The 19,314-nt window shown below is 35.6% G+C and overlaps 1 protein-coding gene across 1 annotated transcript; it reads right to left on the bottom strand.

Moving 5' to 3' along the window:
* Positions 1 to 1,663: 1,663 nt before the first annotated feature.
* LOC110633522 (uncharacterized) lies at positions 1,664 to 14,774 on the bottom strand. The gene is made up of 15 exons (XM_021782152.2): positions 14,402 to 14,774; positions 14,244 to 14,332; positions 13,029 to 13,095; positions 12,823 to 12,938; positions 10,795 to 10,861; positions 10,597 to 10,645; positions 10,426 to 10,511; positions 8,230 to 8,489; positions 8,069 to 8,124; positions 7,469 to 7,554; positions 7,250 to 7,342; positions 4,078 to 4,387; positions 3,150 to 3,700; positions 2,208 to 2,439; positions 1,664 to 2,134 (listed from the first exon to the last, which is right to left on the bottom strand). The coding sequence occupies exons 1-15, from the start codon at positions 14,585 to 14,587 to the stop codon at positions 1,875 to 1,877; spliced, it is 2,508 nt and encodes an 835-aa protein (XP_021637844.2). The 5' UTR covers positions 14,588 to 14,774; the 3' UTR covers positions 1,664 to 1,874.
* Between the last annotated feature and the right edge of the window lie 4,540 nt (positions 14,775 to 19,314).

Raw genomic sequence — 19,314 nt, 5'->3', positions numbered from 1 at the left:
TAATACAAATGACTCAATACAAATCAAGAAAAGACCAAATACGTCCTAAGCCGTGCCGAAAATCCGGCAGAGTCTCCCCTATACCTAGGACTTACCCAACCTCCAAAAGGACTCAAAACACACTTCTATATTCGCAGCTCATATATCCACAATTCAATCACATCACACAGCCCCTCCTGGGCCCATCAAATCAGTCATACATCACAATATGTAAAATTTCAATTTAGTCCTTATAATTGATCATTTTTGCAAAAACTATCCAAACAAGCTCTAAAAATTCTAAAAATTTGCCCCGCGGTCCTTAGCAATATTACTAGGCTATTGCAAAAAGAATCATAATTTTCTGAGTTACCACGAATATTTTATGGATTTTTAATCCTATTTAAGCACTAGAAAATTACGAAAAAACAAAGTTCAGGTTTACCTTTGCCGATTCCGACTTTAGGGACGCGCTCGGGACGTCTGACAATGGGGGGTAGCCAAAACCTCGGTCCAATTCGGAGGCTTTTCTGGTAACGGATCTGTCTGGCCGGAAATTCACAGACCCGGACAACTGTCGAATTTCCGCGAATTGAGGATACCTACACGAAGCCCACAACACGGGGGTTAGTACATAAATTTTACTAAATTTTCTAAGCTCATTTAATGCTCAGAAAAACACTGCGAAGTTCCGTGGGACTCACCGAAAAACGGTATCGAAAAAATTCGAAATTTATGTCGCCGTGAAGCTCTCGACGAGTGGAGTGCTCTGGTATACTCGGTTTTCTCGTGGTGTTTACGGTTTGTGAGAAATCTAGCCCAAAAATCAAAATGGGCTAAAACTTCCCGGGCAAAAATTGGACAAATCGCTCGTGGATTTCGGTGTTCTTGGTGTCTATGAAAAGCTCTCGACGAGTAGATGAGTTTAGACACAAGACCCGGTCCGATTGGTGGCCGGATCGACCGGATTTTGGCCAGGAAGACGAACGGTTACGCGCGCGCGCGCTTAGCTTCAGGAGCCGTTTTCCGGTGTTCTAGGCGGCAGCTGGCCGTGGGGGAGGGGTGAGGCGGCACACCAGCGAGCTGGGGTGGTAGGGCAGGTGGCGGCGCGACAAGGAGAGGAGGGAGTAGAGAGAAAAGGAGAGAGAAAGGGAGAGGGGTCGGGACACGCGGGGAGGAAGAAGAAAGAAAAAGAAAATGCCGGTCCGATCCGGTCCGGTTCGATTCGGCCGGTTCAATTCAAGATACAAAATTTTAAATTTTTACTTTGCCTCGAGACTGAAAACGAGGTCTAAAAATTCTGAAAAAATTTCAAAAAACTCAAAAATATTCGTAAACTCCAAATATATTTTTAGTTTTGTCACGTGATCTTTAAATAAATTTTTAAAAATTATCAAAGTTTATATTTTCAAAAGATCGAACCCCATTTTTAAAATCCAAAAAATCTCAAATAATTTCTTAAAATTTAAATAAAACTAAAATATCAATAATACTCATAAAATAATAAAATTTAAAATTTTGGGGTGTTACATTTTTCTTTTTCCTAGAGAGAGAGACAGACAGAGTTTTGATTAAGGCCGAGAAGGAAAATTCAATCCACTACGAAGGGCTGGCAGCTCTAGGATCGCACGGAATGATTTTTAATGATCCTCTCGCCAGCCACCGATACTCGGAGAATATGATATTTTTAGCAGCAAATATTTTCAACTCAATATCAAATTTAGAGTTGCCAATTACAACAAAAATGTTTGGTCATTTCCACAAAAGAAAAGACCAAGAATATTGTAAGATTTTGATCCAAAATAGGGCCGGAAGAAAGCAGTACTCTGCTGTGTCAGTACGCCAAAAGCCTAATGCACGTAAATTAGCATAAAAACTTAGAATTTACAATAACTTCATCCATTTGTAGCTTCTTCAGCTGTCTCAGATTCCTCAACTTTTTCAATTTCATTCATATCCTGCACGTCGTCAGCCTCAACATTGTTTTCTTGCAAAGAAGAGCACCTTTCAGTCTCCATACGCGCTGAAAGCCTTTCGAGCAGTTCTTGACAGTCTATTGCTGCGACCATCACACTCAAACTGGCCCTACCCTTCCAGCAGCCAATGGCTATTGTTGAAGCATCCAACTGGATAGGATCTGACAAAGTTTTGGCATCTGCAGACAAAATTAATAAGGTAAAAATAAAAGTCCATGCGCTTATCAAGTCAGTCGGAGAAATGCTACACACCTCTTAAAACTATCACACAGCAACCCATCATAAGCTTTGATGCCTTCTCCCCAAACTCAGTATCAACAAAGTCCATGAATTTGACAGCTTTATACTGCAAAAGATGCTTGAAGTCTACTGGAGAGGAATATAAGATCTGTTTGGTGATGTGAGGAAGAATCACTGGCAATCCTTCAGACGATATCCGAAATGAACATGGTGCAGTTGTACCTTCTCTTGATGTTTGTCGCTCCTTTAGAAGGAAGGAGGATGAGAGAAATTAGTTATTCATCAATGGACAATTACGTAAATCAGGCTAACCAGCCTCTTTTCTTGGACTGTATGGAGTTTATAACATAGTTATTAAAGACTCAAGGCGCACTAAGGCGCCAAAGAGTCCTGGGGCCTAGGTGCAAGGCGCAAAGCACAGGCGCATGCTTGAGCAAGGTGAGGCACAAAAGTAAAATATTTAAAAAGTTCATAAAAATCAAATAAATGTAATGTTTTTCTTTTTTTTCCTTTGGTATATATCTTGAATTGGGTTTGCTGGTTTGAGTTTAAGTGATTGTCCTTTTCGCCAATGAAAGTGCTTGCTAAAGATAGAAATAAAGAAAACATATCTTTCTAGAACCTTGTGCTAGAACAAAGGCACACACCTAGGCGCCAAGGTTCGAGCCTGGCGAGCCTTGAGCCTGAAGCGTGCCTGAAGCGCGCCTTTAATAACTATGGTTTATAAGCTTTGGTAGGTAAAGCATTGACTAGAATAAGTTCAGCATGGCAATATTGCTAACTCCTTGGGGTTGTAGGCTATTGTCTTTTGAGTTTGTCAATCTATGGGGGATAGCGCTGACAAGCCAAATAGACAGAAGAGAAAACGTGGGAAAATGCTACAACAATGGCACCAGAAAGGAATATGCAAAATATCATAGAAGTGTTAAAAGTAGCCCATAAATTTATACTTACAAACATCTTAAGGCCAACTGAAGATATCTTAAGTTGCTGGCCAACAAGGAGATTCAGCTCTAGAACATCCTTGACTGACTTTGAAATGTAGTAAATTCTCTTCACATGATTGTTATCATTGTTTCTTGAGATTAGGTGACCATTGAATGGAAATGACTCATCAATACCATAGAATGCCTTTATGCTATTGATAATGGCTTCATCTTTGAAGAAAATCACCGGGTCAACTCCTTTCCATTTGCCTTGAATTTGCAACTTTCTCTTCCCTACAGCCTTCCCAGATGGAATCTCCCCATCAACCAACAAATGGGCTTCCTCTGAATCATTTTCATCATCAGTGTTACAAGGATCAGGCTCTAAAGTAGCCTTGTCTGTTTCTTTCTCAATTAAATCAGCCTCTGAAGCTGCTTCAGAAAAATTTTCAGATGCAGCATCTTCTGAATTTAGCTCCACTCCATTATTACATTCAGTAACCTGTTCTGATAATTTTTCTTGTAGTTCATCTTTTTTAGTCAACAAATTTCCACGCCGACTGGGTTTCTCCTGAATGACTGCAGGAAAAAGACAAATTAGATACTATATAATAAATGTCTAACATGAGAAGCAAAAAAGGAAAAAAAATAAATAAAGAACAGGGGGAAAAAAGGGAAAGAAATAGGTAAAATATTAGCTCTTCACTACCGGCAAAACACAATCTACATCAAGTTACCAATTGAGCATTTTGCAGATGGCAGGTGCAATATAACCTGTTTGAGCAAGAGGTAACCATCCCAACAAAAGATGTGAAAAAGAGAGTGCCAGAGTGGTGCAGGATGGAGAGGCAATAGAGCCAGCAACAATATCCACAATGCCCCATAAGCCTGACACTATATATGAGTTACCTGCTTCTATTCCTAAAAATAATATGGTGCCTCGATTATAAAATCACCTGGCAAAGGAGAGAGTTTGCGAAGGACAGCGATGAAAAAGGCCCCACTGTTCTGATCATGAGGTACTATCCTCATGCAACGCTCTAGAGGGAGATCAGAAACTTCTTCATTCAAATCCTCTGTTGAAGTCATAGGATCCTCCATTAGTTCATCTTCAGAATTCATATTAGCACCATTCTCATGCTTATGATCTCCATCTGTTGGGGCAACATAGGTTCTTCCAGAAGGAAACATACTGGGAAGAATCCCAAATCTTCGGAATTTGGAGACATCTTTGTGTGAAAATAACCAAATACCCTTATCACGCACCTGTACACAATAAATAAACAAGATGTTATCACAAGTATGAATCTAAAATCAAAATGCTACTAAAGGACTAAAGGACAGAAATGGGAAAATATTATCCCCTAATTGAGTTTGAAGTCTCTTATATCACTGTTAGCTCTAGTAGTAATATACAGGATTGGCTTTTGGAAAATATACCACATCCAGGAAACAGTATCAGATCAGGTATTAAACAACATTGTATTTCCAGTTATCTAACAGGACCAAAGTCCGAACCAATCAAATAGTCATGCCATACTCAACCTAACAAAACCTCAATCCCAAACTAGATAAAGTCAACTGCCCTATCAAACAGACGTGATAACAACAAAGTTTTAACGAAGTTAATGATCACCTATAGTTACAATGTGACAACTTCAGAAAATAGGGGCATATTTTATAGACTAGATTACGTGTCGATGTGTCATCATATCTTAAAAGGATAATGCCAGAATGCATGCAGTAATATTTTAGCAGCTTCCAAGATACCATAAATTTTGAAATTTTTACCTGCAACATAATAATGCTGTCAATCAAGAGATGCTATGTGATTTATTGGGTTACTGTAGTTTGCATTTAGAAAAACTACGCCAATGGTATTCAGACCTTATGGGCTTTCTAGGAGAGGAAGCCTAATCTATCTTCATGAACAATCTAGATGGTCAGCAAATATTAAAAAATTTAAGTTGAAATAAGAATATTACCAACACATCAATGCACCACAAGTTTCGAAAGGTAAACATCTCAGTCACTCTCACCATTGTCAGTTTTGATCTTAATTTCTTCTCCTAGGTCCTAATTAATTTCAACAAACACTTTATTCAATGGATGGGGACAAATAAAATCCAACAAAACCATGATCAGTGAACCCTAAATTTCTTATTTAACTTTTCAATATTGCCGTTCCGTTATTAATAAAAAAATTGGGGGCTGAATTGAAAAATTGAAAAGAAAATAAACAAAAACACAATTCTCCAAACTGAGGAAGACAAACCAAAAGTGGAATACTTGTTAGATTTGGGATATGGTTAATAACACTGCAAAACAATAAATGTTAAAAGTAGAATTATTCCAGTGTTGCCAAAAAGCTTTAGGCGCCCTTAAGGCGAGAAGGTCCTCCATCGCCCGAGGCGGCACTAATTTATTCTAAAATAATAAATAATTAAATATACAACGTAAAAAATTCTAATATATTACACAATCAATACAACTCAACTCAACTCAACTAAGCCTTTATCCCAAAAATTTGGGGTCAGCTATATGGATTCACTTTCTCCACTCTGAACGATTTTGGGTTAAATCCTCAGAAATATGCAATGCTTCTAGGTCATGTTGTACTACTTTCCTCCAAGTCAATTTAAGTCTACCCCTTTTTTTCTTTCTATCCTCTAACTTAACGTGCTCTACTTGTCTAACTGGAGCCTCCGTATGTCTACGCTTTCAATAAATTACCAAATTTCATATTCATATTTCATAATATATTACATGTTTTAAGCTTCAAGATCAAAAGTATTCATCTATGTTTTCATGCTGGATCCTTTTCATTGTTTGTGTGTGATAATGCTATAGATTTTTCAACCATTTGTTTTGATCCTAAACAAATAAAAAAAATAAAAAAATAAACAAAAATTCCAACATAAGAATTAAGAACACTAGAATAGATTAAAATGGTAACTTGTAAATACTAGAATAGACTAGATTATTGTAATAGAGTACTCAAATAGATCGTAGTGTGTAATGTAACAGAATTTTGGAAAAATAATATTCATTGTATGTATTGAATGTTTCCTTAAAAAATAATATTCAAGAGGGGTAAAAAAATTTGGGATGGGCAGTGTATTTAATGGAGTTAGAATTTAAATCATAAATCAATGAAGAGAAGAATGAAAAGATTCTTTTATTTCCACTGACTGAGTATACGAACAATGAAATCCAAAGAATTCCACGACACTTCTAATAAGGAGTAATTAGAACAAGAAAAGGAACAATAAACATACTCGGCTGGAATAGCAAAAATGTGACATAATTGTAGACAACTCAACTCAACTCAACTCAACTCAACTAAGCCTTTATCCCATAAATTTGGGGTCGGTTATATGGATTCTCTTTCTCCACTCTAAACGATTTTGGGTTAAATCCTCGGAAATGTATAATGCTTCTAAGTAATGTTGAGAATTATAGATAAAAAAAAAAAAAGAATTACATGTAGAATTATAAATAATATACTAGTTTAAGAAAAAAAGTGACTATAAAAAAAGAATTTCAGAATTTGAGGAGGGATAGAAGAGAAAAATGAAGAAAAATTAATGGACATGTTTAACTAAAAAAGAAAGAAAGAAAGAAAGAGGAAAAGGTGGCCATGATCAGCTTCCCTCTAAACTTTTTTTTTTTAATTTCTTGCATTTTCTCTTCTTTTCTCACCTAGGCCTCTCCCGGGCACCTAGGCATCGCTTGGTTGAAGTCGCCTCGCCTGGAGGCTTCTTGAGCGAGGTGCCTAGACTTCGCCTCACCTAAGCACCTAGGTGAGCGCCCAGGCGCTTGGTTGCAATACTAAATTATTCAATGAAGAAAAATTTTAAAATCCTATAAACTGCATGTCAAAGGAATCATAGCATGTTTCCCTTAACACTTTGGTTGTCATCCTCTACAGGAGAGCGTATAGCTTCAATTGACAACATCCGAAACATGATTTATTTCAGAATATTTGTGAAATTCAAAAAAAAAAACCGTCATATTATATCACATTAAATAACAATATCCTTGAAAATCAGTGCTAAAAAAAATTGCTAACATTTAGAAAATTAGGATGTATCCTTCACCAGAAAAGGCTCAACATAGATAACAAACCTTCCATTTCCTTAGACCTGGCCGACGAACGAGTTGAGGAAGCTCTTTGGAGACATCAACTAGCTCAACAGACCCTCCACATCTCCGTAAAATCTAAGCAAAATTGGGCATAGGTGCCCAAAAAAAAAAAAAGATTTAGAATTAGAAACAATAAAGGAACGAAAACCCTCACAAGTGAAACCTAGATATGATAATAATTCTTGAAGACTAATATATTACCTCAGCAACAACAGCCTCATTTTCAACTGGATTCATTGAGCAGGTTGAGTAAACCATTCTTCCACCAACTTTAAGTAAGGATAAGCCTACAGCAATCAATAAATCTAGTTTAAGTCTGGCACATGTTTTCCGTTAGAAACAAATCCAGTTACATCAACTTCAAAATCCAGAATGCTAAAGCAACCAAAAAAAAAAAAAAAACTAAGTTACTATTCATTCAAACTACAAACCCTAGATCATGCCTTCCTGGAGTCCAAAACTTAAATCCCAAATATTCTTGTTGTTGGCCACCTTAACAACACAAGTCAACAGATAGGATAATATATTCTACACCAAGATAAGTCTCTGGCAATTTATTTGTAAAATCTCATTATCAATTAATCAACTGAACTCATATTACACGACTTACGTTATGAACTTGTGCCTATCATTAATCCTAGACCAGCAGAAAATTAAGTTAAAATTCTGAAATATGCAGCTGGCACACTTCTAACCGATTGCCAACCAGAAAAGCCAAAAAGGATAGATACTTAAAATTGCACAGGAATAGTAATTGCAGAAATTTATTTTTTTTTATTTTTATTTTTTTTATGAAGCTACCTCGCATTGCTATCTGAATTTGTAGATTATGAAGCCCATTGCCCATCCCTGAATTCCTGCATAAAAGAAAAACAATTGTATTCCACTCAGAAGGCAATGTAAAATAGAAATGGATATTCAAGAGAAACTTTATCAAAAAAAAAAAATCTATATATACTAACCATTTCCTCCACAGATCAGGAGCCTTGCGAAGCGTGCCATCTCCACTGCAAGGAACATCACACAAGACGCGATCAAAAAGAAGTTGACTAATGGGGGGCTGTAATTCAATCTCAGAAGCCTTAGGGAAATTTTTGTTTGCGCGGCAACCAGGGAAATGTTGGGCTTCATTATTTGTGACTATTAAGTTAGCAGTGCACATTCTTTTCGTTTGGTGGATCAGAAGATTACATCTTTGGACATCAAGGTCATTTGCTATAACCTAAAACAAGAAAATAAAAGGCAAAAATGAATTAATGAATTAATGTCAAGCAGAGAAATGATAAATGTCCATACAAAACCACTACAGAAAAAGTTGGTCAAACAAAACTTCTAGGCAGTTCCAAGTATTGATATGGTTGATAAAATGGACTAAACCTGATTCCATCCCAAAAGGAGCCTCATTTGGGAGTGTGTGGGGAAGAAAAGGAGGGGAGGGGGGGTGGGGTGTGGCACGCAGCTAGTGTTGTTAAAGGGGCTGAAAGGCGCCGAGCAGGATGAGGCAAGGCGCCAGAGTAGCGACTTGCCTAACTAAGGCGGCCCTGGATTTGAAAAGGTGAGCACCTTGGGCCAAAAGGCGAGAGGTGCCAGGCGTTGGGACGCACCACCTCAAGCATGCAACAAATATATTCTTTCTTTTTTTTTTTTGTTTTAAAGCAAAGATTAAAAAGAACCCAACCTTAACCTCTCATTTTGACACCATTAGCTGCTGGAAAACAGGGTCAGACCACAGCAGCACCTGTGCAGGTAATTTTCTCTCATCCTCCCTCTCTTTGTCTCTCTCTCCTCCTCCTCTTCTTCTTCTTCTTCTTCTTCTTCTTCTTTCCTCTCTCTCTTCTTCTCTTCTTCTCATCTGGAGTAGAAAAACAGCACCTGCACAGGCCCTTTTTTTTTCCTTCGTAATTTTTTTCTTCTTTTCTCTCCTTCTTCTCCGATCCTCTTCTTTTTCTCTCACTTGCGCCATCTGCACAGAATCTGCACTCTATTCTTTTTTTTTTTTTAAATTGTGTTTCTTTGTAATTTTTTTTTTCTCTCCTCCTCCTCCTCTCCTTTTCTCTTCTTCTCTCACTCACGCTATCTGTCTGCAACTTTGTTTTTTTTTGTTTAATTTTAACCTGAATAGTTTCTTTGTGTGCATTGTTGATCACTAAGCAGTGGATCTAGACATTCACTGAATATTAGTAGAATTATTAGGGTGGTGATTTTAACTATAGATTTTGCAATTTGATCTTAAGACTATTGTTGATGGGACTATTGCTGCTTAAAATTATAAGAGAAGAAATTTTGCATTAAAACATCGAATAAGTGTCATAGTGGAAAGCTTTCCTACTGTATTTTCTCCTATCCTTGTTTCTCTTCTTTTTATTCTTTTGTTTGTGTAAAGAACGTTTATTTATTTGTTTCATTTGTTAAAATTTTTGAGTTTTTTCATTTTGAAATAGTTTATATTAAGGTGTTTGACTTTTAAATTTTCTTTTTTTGCATAACATTTTATAGTATAAATAAAAATTTAGGCAAGTTAGGCTATGGCGCCTTACTTCAAAAAGGTTCTCACCTCGCCTCTCGTCTTAATAACACTTTGATAGGTTGGGGGGTGGAGGGGAGGGGAGGAGGAGGGTTGGAAAGCGAGGTGATTGCCCGAGTCATATGATAAGCACTTCAACCCAATAACCAACACACCCCCCTTATGCCTAGGACTTGATATTGAAAGCATTAAAATTTGTAGGACAGAACATCTGTGAGTGGTCTAACATCAAGACTAGTGTTGGCTCTAATACCATACTAATAAAATGGATTAAGCCTAACTCCACTCTAAAAGACACCTTCTAGGGGAAGGATTGCCCAAGTCATATAAGATGCACTTTTGTCGATACCCAGCTTACGTGGGACTTGACAAATTTCAGGGTAAAGATAAGATGAAGCAAATTTAAAAAAAAAAAAAGTAGAAAAATATATAAACATATGCATATGGAAGAAAATAATGTGAATTCATTTTTGCAAAGGTAAACATCTCTTATTAGTAAATACCAATGGATGAATTGAAGGAAGCTCTTATGGTGAAAACAACAAAGAGCAATCAAAGTATATGAAAAGCAAAGTTACCTAGAAGGCACCATATGATAATAGAGGGAGATGAGAAATATCAAAAGAAAACAAACCATTCCATCAGGCAGTGATCCTGCTTTTGTTGATTGATATATAATCTCCAGCAACTGAAATGTTTTTGAACCTGGTGCAGCACACACTGCAAGAAAAGGCAATGCTTATATTCGGAAAAGGATTGAGGATAAAAAAAAAAAAGAAGGAATTATAAACCATAAGCTGCTTACTATCAAGTACAAAATGATTTTGACATACGTCCAAGAAGAGAGGAGGTACCTGCATAACACAAACATTTAGGTGAAAGTGAATGCATAACTGGCAAGGAACATGAAAAATCAATAACACATGCTCTGAAGAAAACATAACACATGCTCTGAAGAAAACATAACACAATATCATTAATAAATGCCATAGGATTTGCCCACCATGCTGACAGCCTCCTGTCTTGTGATGTTTCCAATTTCATTTTCCAGCTTTAAGAACTCATGAAACCTGATACATTTGATAAATATTTGCCAATTGGCAAATAAATCAAAAGAAAATAATTAAAATTTAGAACAATGAAGCTGAAGAGTTTATTGAACTGGGAGCAGCAGGCACATATTGCAACACACTCTAGCATTAATAATAAAAATCTGGAATTCAACAAATTATTTACAAGTGAGACTAGCAAAGTGTTCTCTTGGTGGTGGAAATTAATTGCAACATACTCAACTCAACTAAACTTTTCACATGACCAAACCACCTCAATCTCTATTCTCTTAACTCATCCTCAATTGGCACCACTCATACCTTTTCTCTAATACTCTCATTACAGACTTTATCTAGTCTAATATGGTCACTCATCCACCTTAACATTCTCATCTCCGCAACTCTTATCTTAGACACATATGACTCCTTCATTACCTAACACTCACTACTATATAACATGGCCAGTCGTATGGCTGTATGGTCAAATTTTCCTTTCAATTTATTGAGAATCTTACGATCACATAAAACTCTTGTGCCACGTCTCCACTTCAACCATCCGGCTTTAATCCTATGACTAACATCATCCTTACATCCCCCATCTAATTGAAAGATTGAGCCGAGATATTTAAAGTGATTGCTTTAGGGCAATACCTCTCCATCCAAACTAACTCCTTCCCTATCACCAGTTCGACCTTCAATGAACTTGCAATGCATGTATTCTATTTTCGTTCTACTTAACTTAAAGCCCTTCGACTCTAGAGTACTTCTCCAAAGCTCTAGTTTTCTATTGATTCCTTCTCACGTCTCATCTATCAGAACTATATCATCAGCAAGCATCATGCACAAAGGGATACTCTCTTGTATATGTTTCGTCAATTCATCTAGAACTAATGCAAAAAGCATCAAGCACATGGTTATAAAATGGGGAAGTCTAACAGCGATGACAAACATGGAGAAAAGAAGCAAGAAACAGAATATATGCTATATCATGTCCTATTGTCAAATACAACGAACTTGCAAAATGATAACCTATATACTTTCTAAACCAGTAAAAAAATCTACATCTAATATGCTATCTTATGATTCAGCGTTATTTTTTATGCTGAAATAACCTGATCCAAATGCCACTAACCCTGGATGCATGTGATGCATCATTCAAGACATCAAAACTATCCAGCACCAATTACATCTAATATTGTTGCAAAGCCTGTCATCCAAAATTCCATCCAAATTCCAATCCATATTATTACCTACTTCAATACTTCCAGCACAAGTTTCGTTCAAATAAATACTTTCACAATCACAAAGAAATAACAGTGATTTGTATATCACATTTTTCCACGGAACTACAAGTATCCGTAGCCACCACAAATTTACAATATTTCCACTGAATAGAAGATAAAAGAGCAACAGTAAAAATTCCAGCTTTACATAACCCTTAAATTTCAGAAAAATAATTCAAGACTTGAGAGCACATACGATAAATCCTATCCTTTTGGCTAAAAATTAATAGTCTCAACACGTCCAATCCAATCTAACAGACTCTAAATCCTTCTTCTGTGATCAGATTTAAATTTTATGCACAGTTCTACATATTTGTTTAAAAGAACTAGAGATCAGACAATTGGTGCTGTTAGTGTTATGTGCACACTGTTGTGCATCTAAGGCACTGTAGGCAACCAATAAGAAAATGGGCAGAAACATTTTCCACAGCATGCATATCTCTTCTGGGCCCTTCACTTCACTTGGAAGGAAATTTATATCGTTATTTCTATATAAACAATCACATGTTGCTGTTTAATAGAAGATAATCCACTTACTTTCCATGTGCATGCATTAATATCAAACAGTTGCCGGATAAATAAGAAGATAGCATAGTGCACAAGCAAGCAGGTATCAGCATTATCAGATAATGCTTTAGTAAAACACAAACAAAGATGAGAAATAACACAGTAATTTGCAATTGAGCATTCATGATTTACCTCTCAAGGGTTTGGTTCTTCCTTAGCTGCATTCGAGAAAAATTTGAATGCCAAGCAAGATTATCAGGATACCAAGGCAACGGTCTGATAGCCTCCACTTCACCACCATCAGTGAACTGGAAAAAATGACACAAACAGAGAGACAGGTGATAACCAACAATTGGTAACAAAATTATCTATTGCAAAAATAAACTATGTAAACTTACTTCAGCTTTAAGAGATTTCATAAAGTCATCCTCTAACTGAGATCTAATATCTGCACAAAATTGGCTACTGCATGGTAGAAAAGAAGGGAAATTCATGAGTTGTGACACAAAAGCTTATCACAAATTAGAATGTTTCAATAAATCATAATAATGCTAGATTTTCTTATACTGTTAAATATAAAAGCTAATCCAATTTTTTGGAGTTGAGGTGATAATGGGGGCAGCACACTAGGCCTTGCAGATAAATCCTCAAGCACATTGTTAATATGACTGTTCATTACTTATATCTAAAGCTTCCAGCTTCTGAATTCTATTCGAAATAAATAAACAAGCTCATTTATTCATCAGAGCATATCCAATCCATGTAAACAATTATCCTAATACTCACTTCTGTAAAACTGTGTACCACCAATTCTGCTCATTCTACTCTGAATTCTACACATCTATATTAAGATAAAAATCTTCATGCGCCAGATCAACAAATTCACATCTCCTTGCCACAAGTACTACAGCCACTTTTTGACTGCTTACATGTATGCTATTCAATGATTATTCAGAAGAAAACATATTCCATAACAGCAGTAAGTTCACAGTGACACCAGACCAAAATATTCTCTTTAACTAACCATGTTAACCACAACTCACAATTATACAGGAACTTTGTGTAAGTGGGCACTTTACAGCAATTTGCGTCTAGAGTATGCTAGTTGATAATTACACTACCAACTTCAAAATCCATCGAATAGGCCAATAAATTTCTGTCACCACTAAATAATCCCCGAAAGTTTCTCTTGATGTTGAGATTTAGTTTTCAAATATCTTAAGTAGAGCTTATGCATTAACCATGTATAAGCAATATCCATCTTTCTTGTCCACTACTAAGTGGCAAGATTCAAAATGTGCACGAGATTATTGAATAAGTTTAAAGGGCTATGCCATTGTCAGGCGTAACATGAATCATCCATTTCAGAATACATCAGAAGACATGGGATGGAAATGCCACTACTGAACTAGCTAGGCCATGGTCCGGAGTCCAGAGCAAGCAAGAAACTCCAAAGTGCATGCTCCCAGGTTCCCAAAACTTACTACAGATAACACATAGATAACAGAGAATTCACTGAGCCCCCTCAAGTGACCCCAATTTAGTTAATAATCCCCATACATTTCCTTCCATTAATACCTAACAATTCAAAAGTAGAGGGAATCACAAAACACCTAGAATTGATTCTGAAAGCAGCAGGCAACGGTGTTCGAAGAACTTCTACAAAGGTGTCCCACTCTTCCGGTGCCACTATCCCTTGCTCCTATTACAAAAAAGGAATCATCATGTAGCCAAAGAGACAACAAACGCGCATCAACCAGGTGAAAAGTACCTTGTAGTATTCATCGAAGGCCTGGTTTTGAGTGGCGAAGGGCTGCCAAGTAGGATTATCGGTGCTAGTGTTGTTGGGATCAGAGGAAGAGTGAGATTTGGCGCGTTTCCAAACGTTCTCTCGGCCATCGCGGAAATGCTTTCTTTGAGTTCGGGACCTGTTTCCTCTTCCTCTGCCGCCGCCCATTTCGCTTCTCTTCTTGGATGCTCTTTGGACTATGGTTGTGTAGTTCCTCGCCGCTGCTCTGTGCTAGTCCTTTTCGTGACGCCAACCCAAAAGCTGCGATGGAGTCGGGTTCGTGCAAGGTGCTAATACTAGTAGTGGCGGCACCTGCTAGGTTTTTGTTTTTTTGTTTTTTGTTTCATCCAATATAATCATATTTCAATTGTTTACAGCATAAATTTCTGCAAATACTTATTTTTAAGGCTCGTAGGCTGTCTTATTGCACTTTTTAAAAATTTTATATGAGAATATTAAAATTCATATAAATTCAATTAAAATATGCATATAATTTATCAATGAATTTTAAATATGATTGTCAGAATTAGATCAAATTAGTTGATTCAACTAGTTTAATCGATAATCAGATTATGATCTAATTTAATTTAATTTAATTATTAGACTTAGATTTACAAAAAATCGATATGAACCAATGTGAACCAGCTGAATAATGGAAGAAAGTTTTTGCTCAGGACTATTCCTACAACATGTTTTTAATGTTACGTCCTTACAATATATTTATATATACTGAAATTAATCAACTAAAAAACTATGTAAAATCATTTCTTGTATTAATTTAAATTATATTAATTTAAAATAATTAATAACCATTAATATGCTATAATAATTTATTATATTATTATGTTAATTTAATTTATTGAATTATTTTTTATATTATTATTATTGTAGGTGTGTTATATAATTTAATATATTAATATTTATTGATAAAATTATTGTATAAAATTTTAATTCAAAGTATTTTTTTATCATAAATAATTCAATATTATTATTTAAAAGTTTAATTTAAAATCTAAAATATTTTTTAAAAAGCATTTATATCTTAAAATTTAACTAAATTTATTTTAATAATTATTTAAAAAATATATAAAATTATTAGTTATAATAAAGTATTATTATTAATAATTTTATAATATTTATTTAATAATATATCGATTAATCCTTAGTTGAATCTCAAACTCTTAACTCTCTACGTTTATCAATTAAAAACCATAATTTTAAGTAGTGTTATTAAAATAATTTTATTTTTTAATCTACCAACCTGGATTAAAATAAATATCTTCTCAAAAATATAAAATTATTTCTTAGTAATTTAAAAAAAAATATTTAATTGGAGGTTCATTAAAGTAATGGAAAATTTTTTAAAGTTGAAAATAATAAACTTGTGTTTGGAAGAGCAGAAGATTTTTAAAACATGATTTTTATACCTTTTTTAAAACCTTCAAAAACCTTTATTTTTCAATTTACCGAATTGGTGGATTAACAAAATTTTTTTCTTTAAAACATTTAAATCCCAAAAAAAAAAAATTTTTTCCCTGAAAAATCTTAAATCATATTTGATATAACACAATTAAAATTATAACGTAATCGTAATTATATTACATATTTATTATATTATTTGATAAAAAAATTCAATTTTGTATATATATAATTGATTACATTAAAAAAAATATTTAATGTAATCAATTATATATATACAAAATTGAATGTAATAATGATTATTTATTTTGATTTTTTTTATTTATTATTAATATTATCACTAACTACTTAGCCATTGTCACTTCTGCTAACATCCAGTTAAAACCACCACCACCACCTAATAATCATTGTCGCCACCACTACTTAATCACTATTATCATTCGATCAATCACTACCATCATTATCACTTATTATTAATATTATAAATAAATTAAATATTAAAATCAAAATTATCATTATATTATACCACTTATATTTTTATTTTACAATCAAATATAGGAATGTAAACTCCGCCTAAGTAGTTTGCGCTTAGCCGGTCCCAAGCCCGGATAAAGGAGGAGGGTTGCGATAGGTGACAACCAGCGTAAAAATTTCGTCACACCCTATGATATGGATTCAAATGATATAAACGTTGGGGCGTCCTCTACTAACGACGCGCTACATCGGAGCCCGGGTGTAGTGATAAATATGCAAGGGTGTAGGGCATTCACCGAAAGCGACGCGCCATGCCGGCGCCCGGGTGTGGTGTTAAGTGAGCAAGGGTTCCCACATCATGGACAGGTGTGGGTAAAGAAGTTAGTCCATAGGACAGATAATAGAACAAATAGTGGAACAGAACACAAGATAGACATAGAAAATAATAGAAGATATCATAGAAGGAGACCAATTAGGAAGGAGCAGGATAGGAGGAGGATCAGGGTTGGTACTTGGAATGTTGGATCACTTACAGGAAAATTAATGGAGCTTGTGGATACCTTGGAAAGGAGAAGGGTGAATATTGCTTGCATTCAGGAGACTAAATGGGTAGGAGAGAAAAGTAAGGAAGTGGGTAATTCAGGATATAAATTGTGGTTTACCGGAAAGGAGAGAAACAAGAACGGAGTGGGTATAATCATAGACAGGACATTGAAAGACGCAGTAGTAGCTGTGAAAAGAGTAGGAGATAGAATTATACTAGTAAAGCTAGTACTAGACGGAGAAACAATAAATATAGTTAGTGCTTATGCCCCACAAATAGGACTAGACAGTGAGAGTAAACAAAGGTTTTGGGAAGATATGGATGATTTAATGCAAAGCATACCGAATGAAGAGAATGTTTTCATTGGTGGAGATTTGAATGGACATGTAGGAAGTGATAGGCAAGGTTATGAGAATGTTCATGGAGGTTTTGGTTTTGGCAAGCGAAATGAGGAGGGAAAAAGTATCCTGGATTTTGCTATGGCATACGACCTAATACTAGCAAATACCTACTTTATAAAAAGAGAGTCACATTTAGTGACTTTCAAAAGTGGGCAACATAGAAGCCAAATCGACTTCCTCTTAACCAGGAAGACAAATAGAGCTCTATGCAAGGATTGCAAGGTCATTCCAGGAGAGGCTTTAACAAGTCAACATAGGTTGGTGGTCTTGGATGTCAAGTTTAGGAATAATTCAAGTAAGGTCAGAAGAAATAGTGTAGCTCGAACAAAGTGGTGGGAGTTCAAAGGAGTAAAGCAAGTAAAGTTCAAAAATGAGCTTCTTGAGTCTGAAGTATGGAAGCTAGATATGGAGGCCAATGATATGTGGATACAGATGGCATCAAAGATTAGAGAAGTAGCTAGAAAAGTACTTGGAGAGTCTAAAGGACATGGACCATCCTCAAAAGAGAGATGGTGGTGGAATGAGGAAGTACAAAAGGCGGTGAAGAGAAAAAGGGAATGGTATAAGAAATTACCTAAATGTGATAATAATGAGGCATATGAACAGTACAAGATAACAAAGAAAGAGGCAAAAAGGCGATTAGCCAAGCAAGAGCATGTGCCTTTGAAAAGTTATATGAGAAACTTGGAACTAAAGAAGGGGAGAAAGATATTTATAGATTAGCAAGGAGTAGAGAAAGGAAATGTCAAGATCTCAATCAAGTTAGGTGCATTAAGGATAAAGAAGGAAAGGTGTTGGTGAAAGATGAGGACATTAAAGAAAGATGGAGAAATTATTTTAATGATCTCTTTAATAATAGTCAAAATGGAAATAGCGTGAATATAGATTATAGAACAATAGAAAAGAATGTAAATTATACTAGAAGGATTAGATCTTTAGAAGTAAAGGAAGCACTTAAGAGAATGAAAGTAGGTAAAGACTGTGGACCCGATGAAATACCAATTGAAGTGTGGAAGTATTTGGGAGATATGGGAGTGGCATGGTTAACTAAATTATTTAATAAGATTCTAAACTCAAAGAAAATGCCTGATGAATGGAGGAAGAGTATTTTAGTACCTATTTTTAAAAATAAGGGAGACATACAGAGTTGCTCAAACTATAGGGGAATTAAACTCATGAGCCATACTATGAAGTTGTGGGAGAGAGTTGTGGAGCATCGACTACGTTATGATACTTCTATCTCTCTCAATCAATTTGGTTTCATGCCTGGTCGTTCAACTATGGAAGCGATCTTTCTCATTAGAAGCTTGATGGAGAAATATAGAGATGGGAAGAAAGATCTACACATGGTTTTTATTGATTTGGAGAAGGCTTATGATAGTGTTCCAAGAAAGGTCTTATGGAATGCGTTAGAACAAAAGAGGGTATCTATTAGGTACATACAAGTATTGAAAGATATGTATGAAGGAGCAACTACTATTGTGCGCACAAGGAGGGGACACAAGAGATTTTCCGATCTCAATTGGATTACACCAAGGATCACCATAAGCCCTTACCTTTTACATTAGTTTTAGATGAACTGACGAAACATATACAAGAGAGTATTCCTTGGTGCATGATGTTTGCGGATGATATTGTTCTGATAGATGAGACACGAGAAGGAGTCAATAGGAAGCTAGAACTTTGGAGAAGTACTCTAGAGTCAAAGGGTTTTAAGTTAAGTAGAACGAAAACAGAATACATGCATTGCAAGTTCAGTGAAGGCCAAACTGGTGATAAGGAAGGAGTTAGTTTGAATGGAGTGGCACTGTCCCAAAGTAATCACTTTAAATATCTAGGCTCAGTCCTTCAAGTAGATGGGGGATGTGAGGAGGATGTTAGTCATAGGATTAAAGCCGGATGGTTGAAGTGGAGACGTGCCACGGGAGTTTTATGTGATCGTAAGATTCCCAATAAATTAAAAGGAAAATTTTACCGTACAGCCATACGACCGGCTATGCTATATGGTAGTAAGTGTTGGGCACTGAAAGAGTCGTATGCATCTAAGATAAGAGTTG

The sequence above is a fragment of the Hevea brasiliensis genome, chromosome 7 (genome assembly GCF_030052815.1).
Source record: "Hevea brasiliensis isolate MT/VB/25A 57/8 chromosome 7, ASM3005281v1, whole genome shotgun sequence".
Classification (NCBI taxonomy): Eukaryota; Viridiplantae; Streptophyta; class Magnoliopsida; order Malpighiales; family Euphorbiaceae; genus Hevea; species Hevea brasiliensis.
Note: the sequence above shows the minus strand (reverse complement) of the source record. Positions and strands in the feature narration are given on the sequence as shown.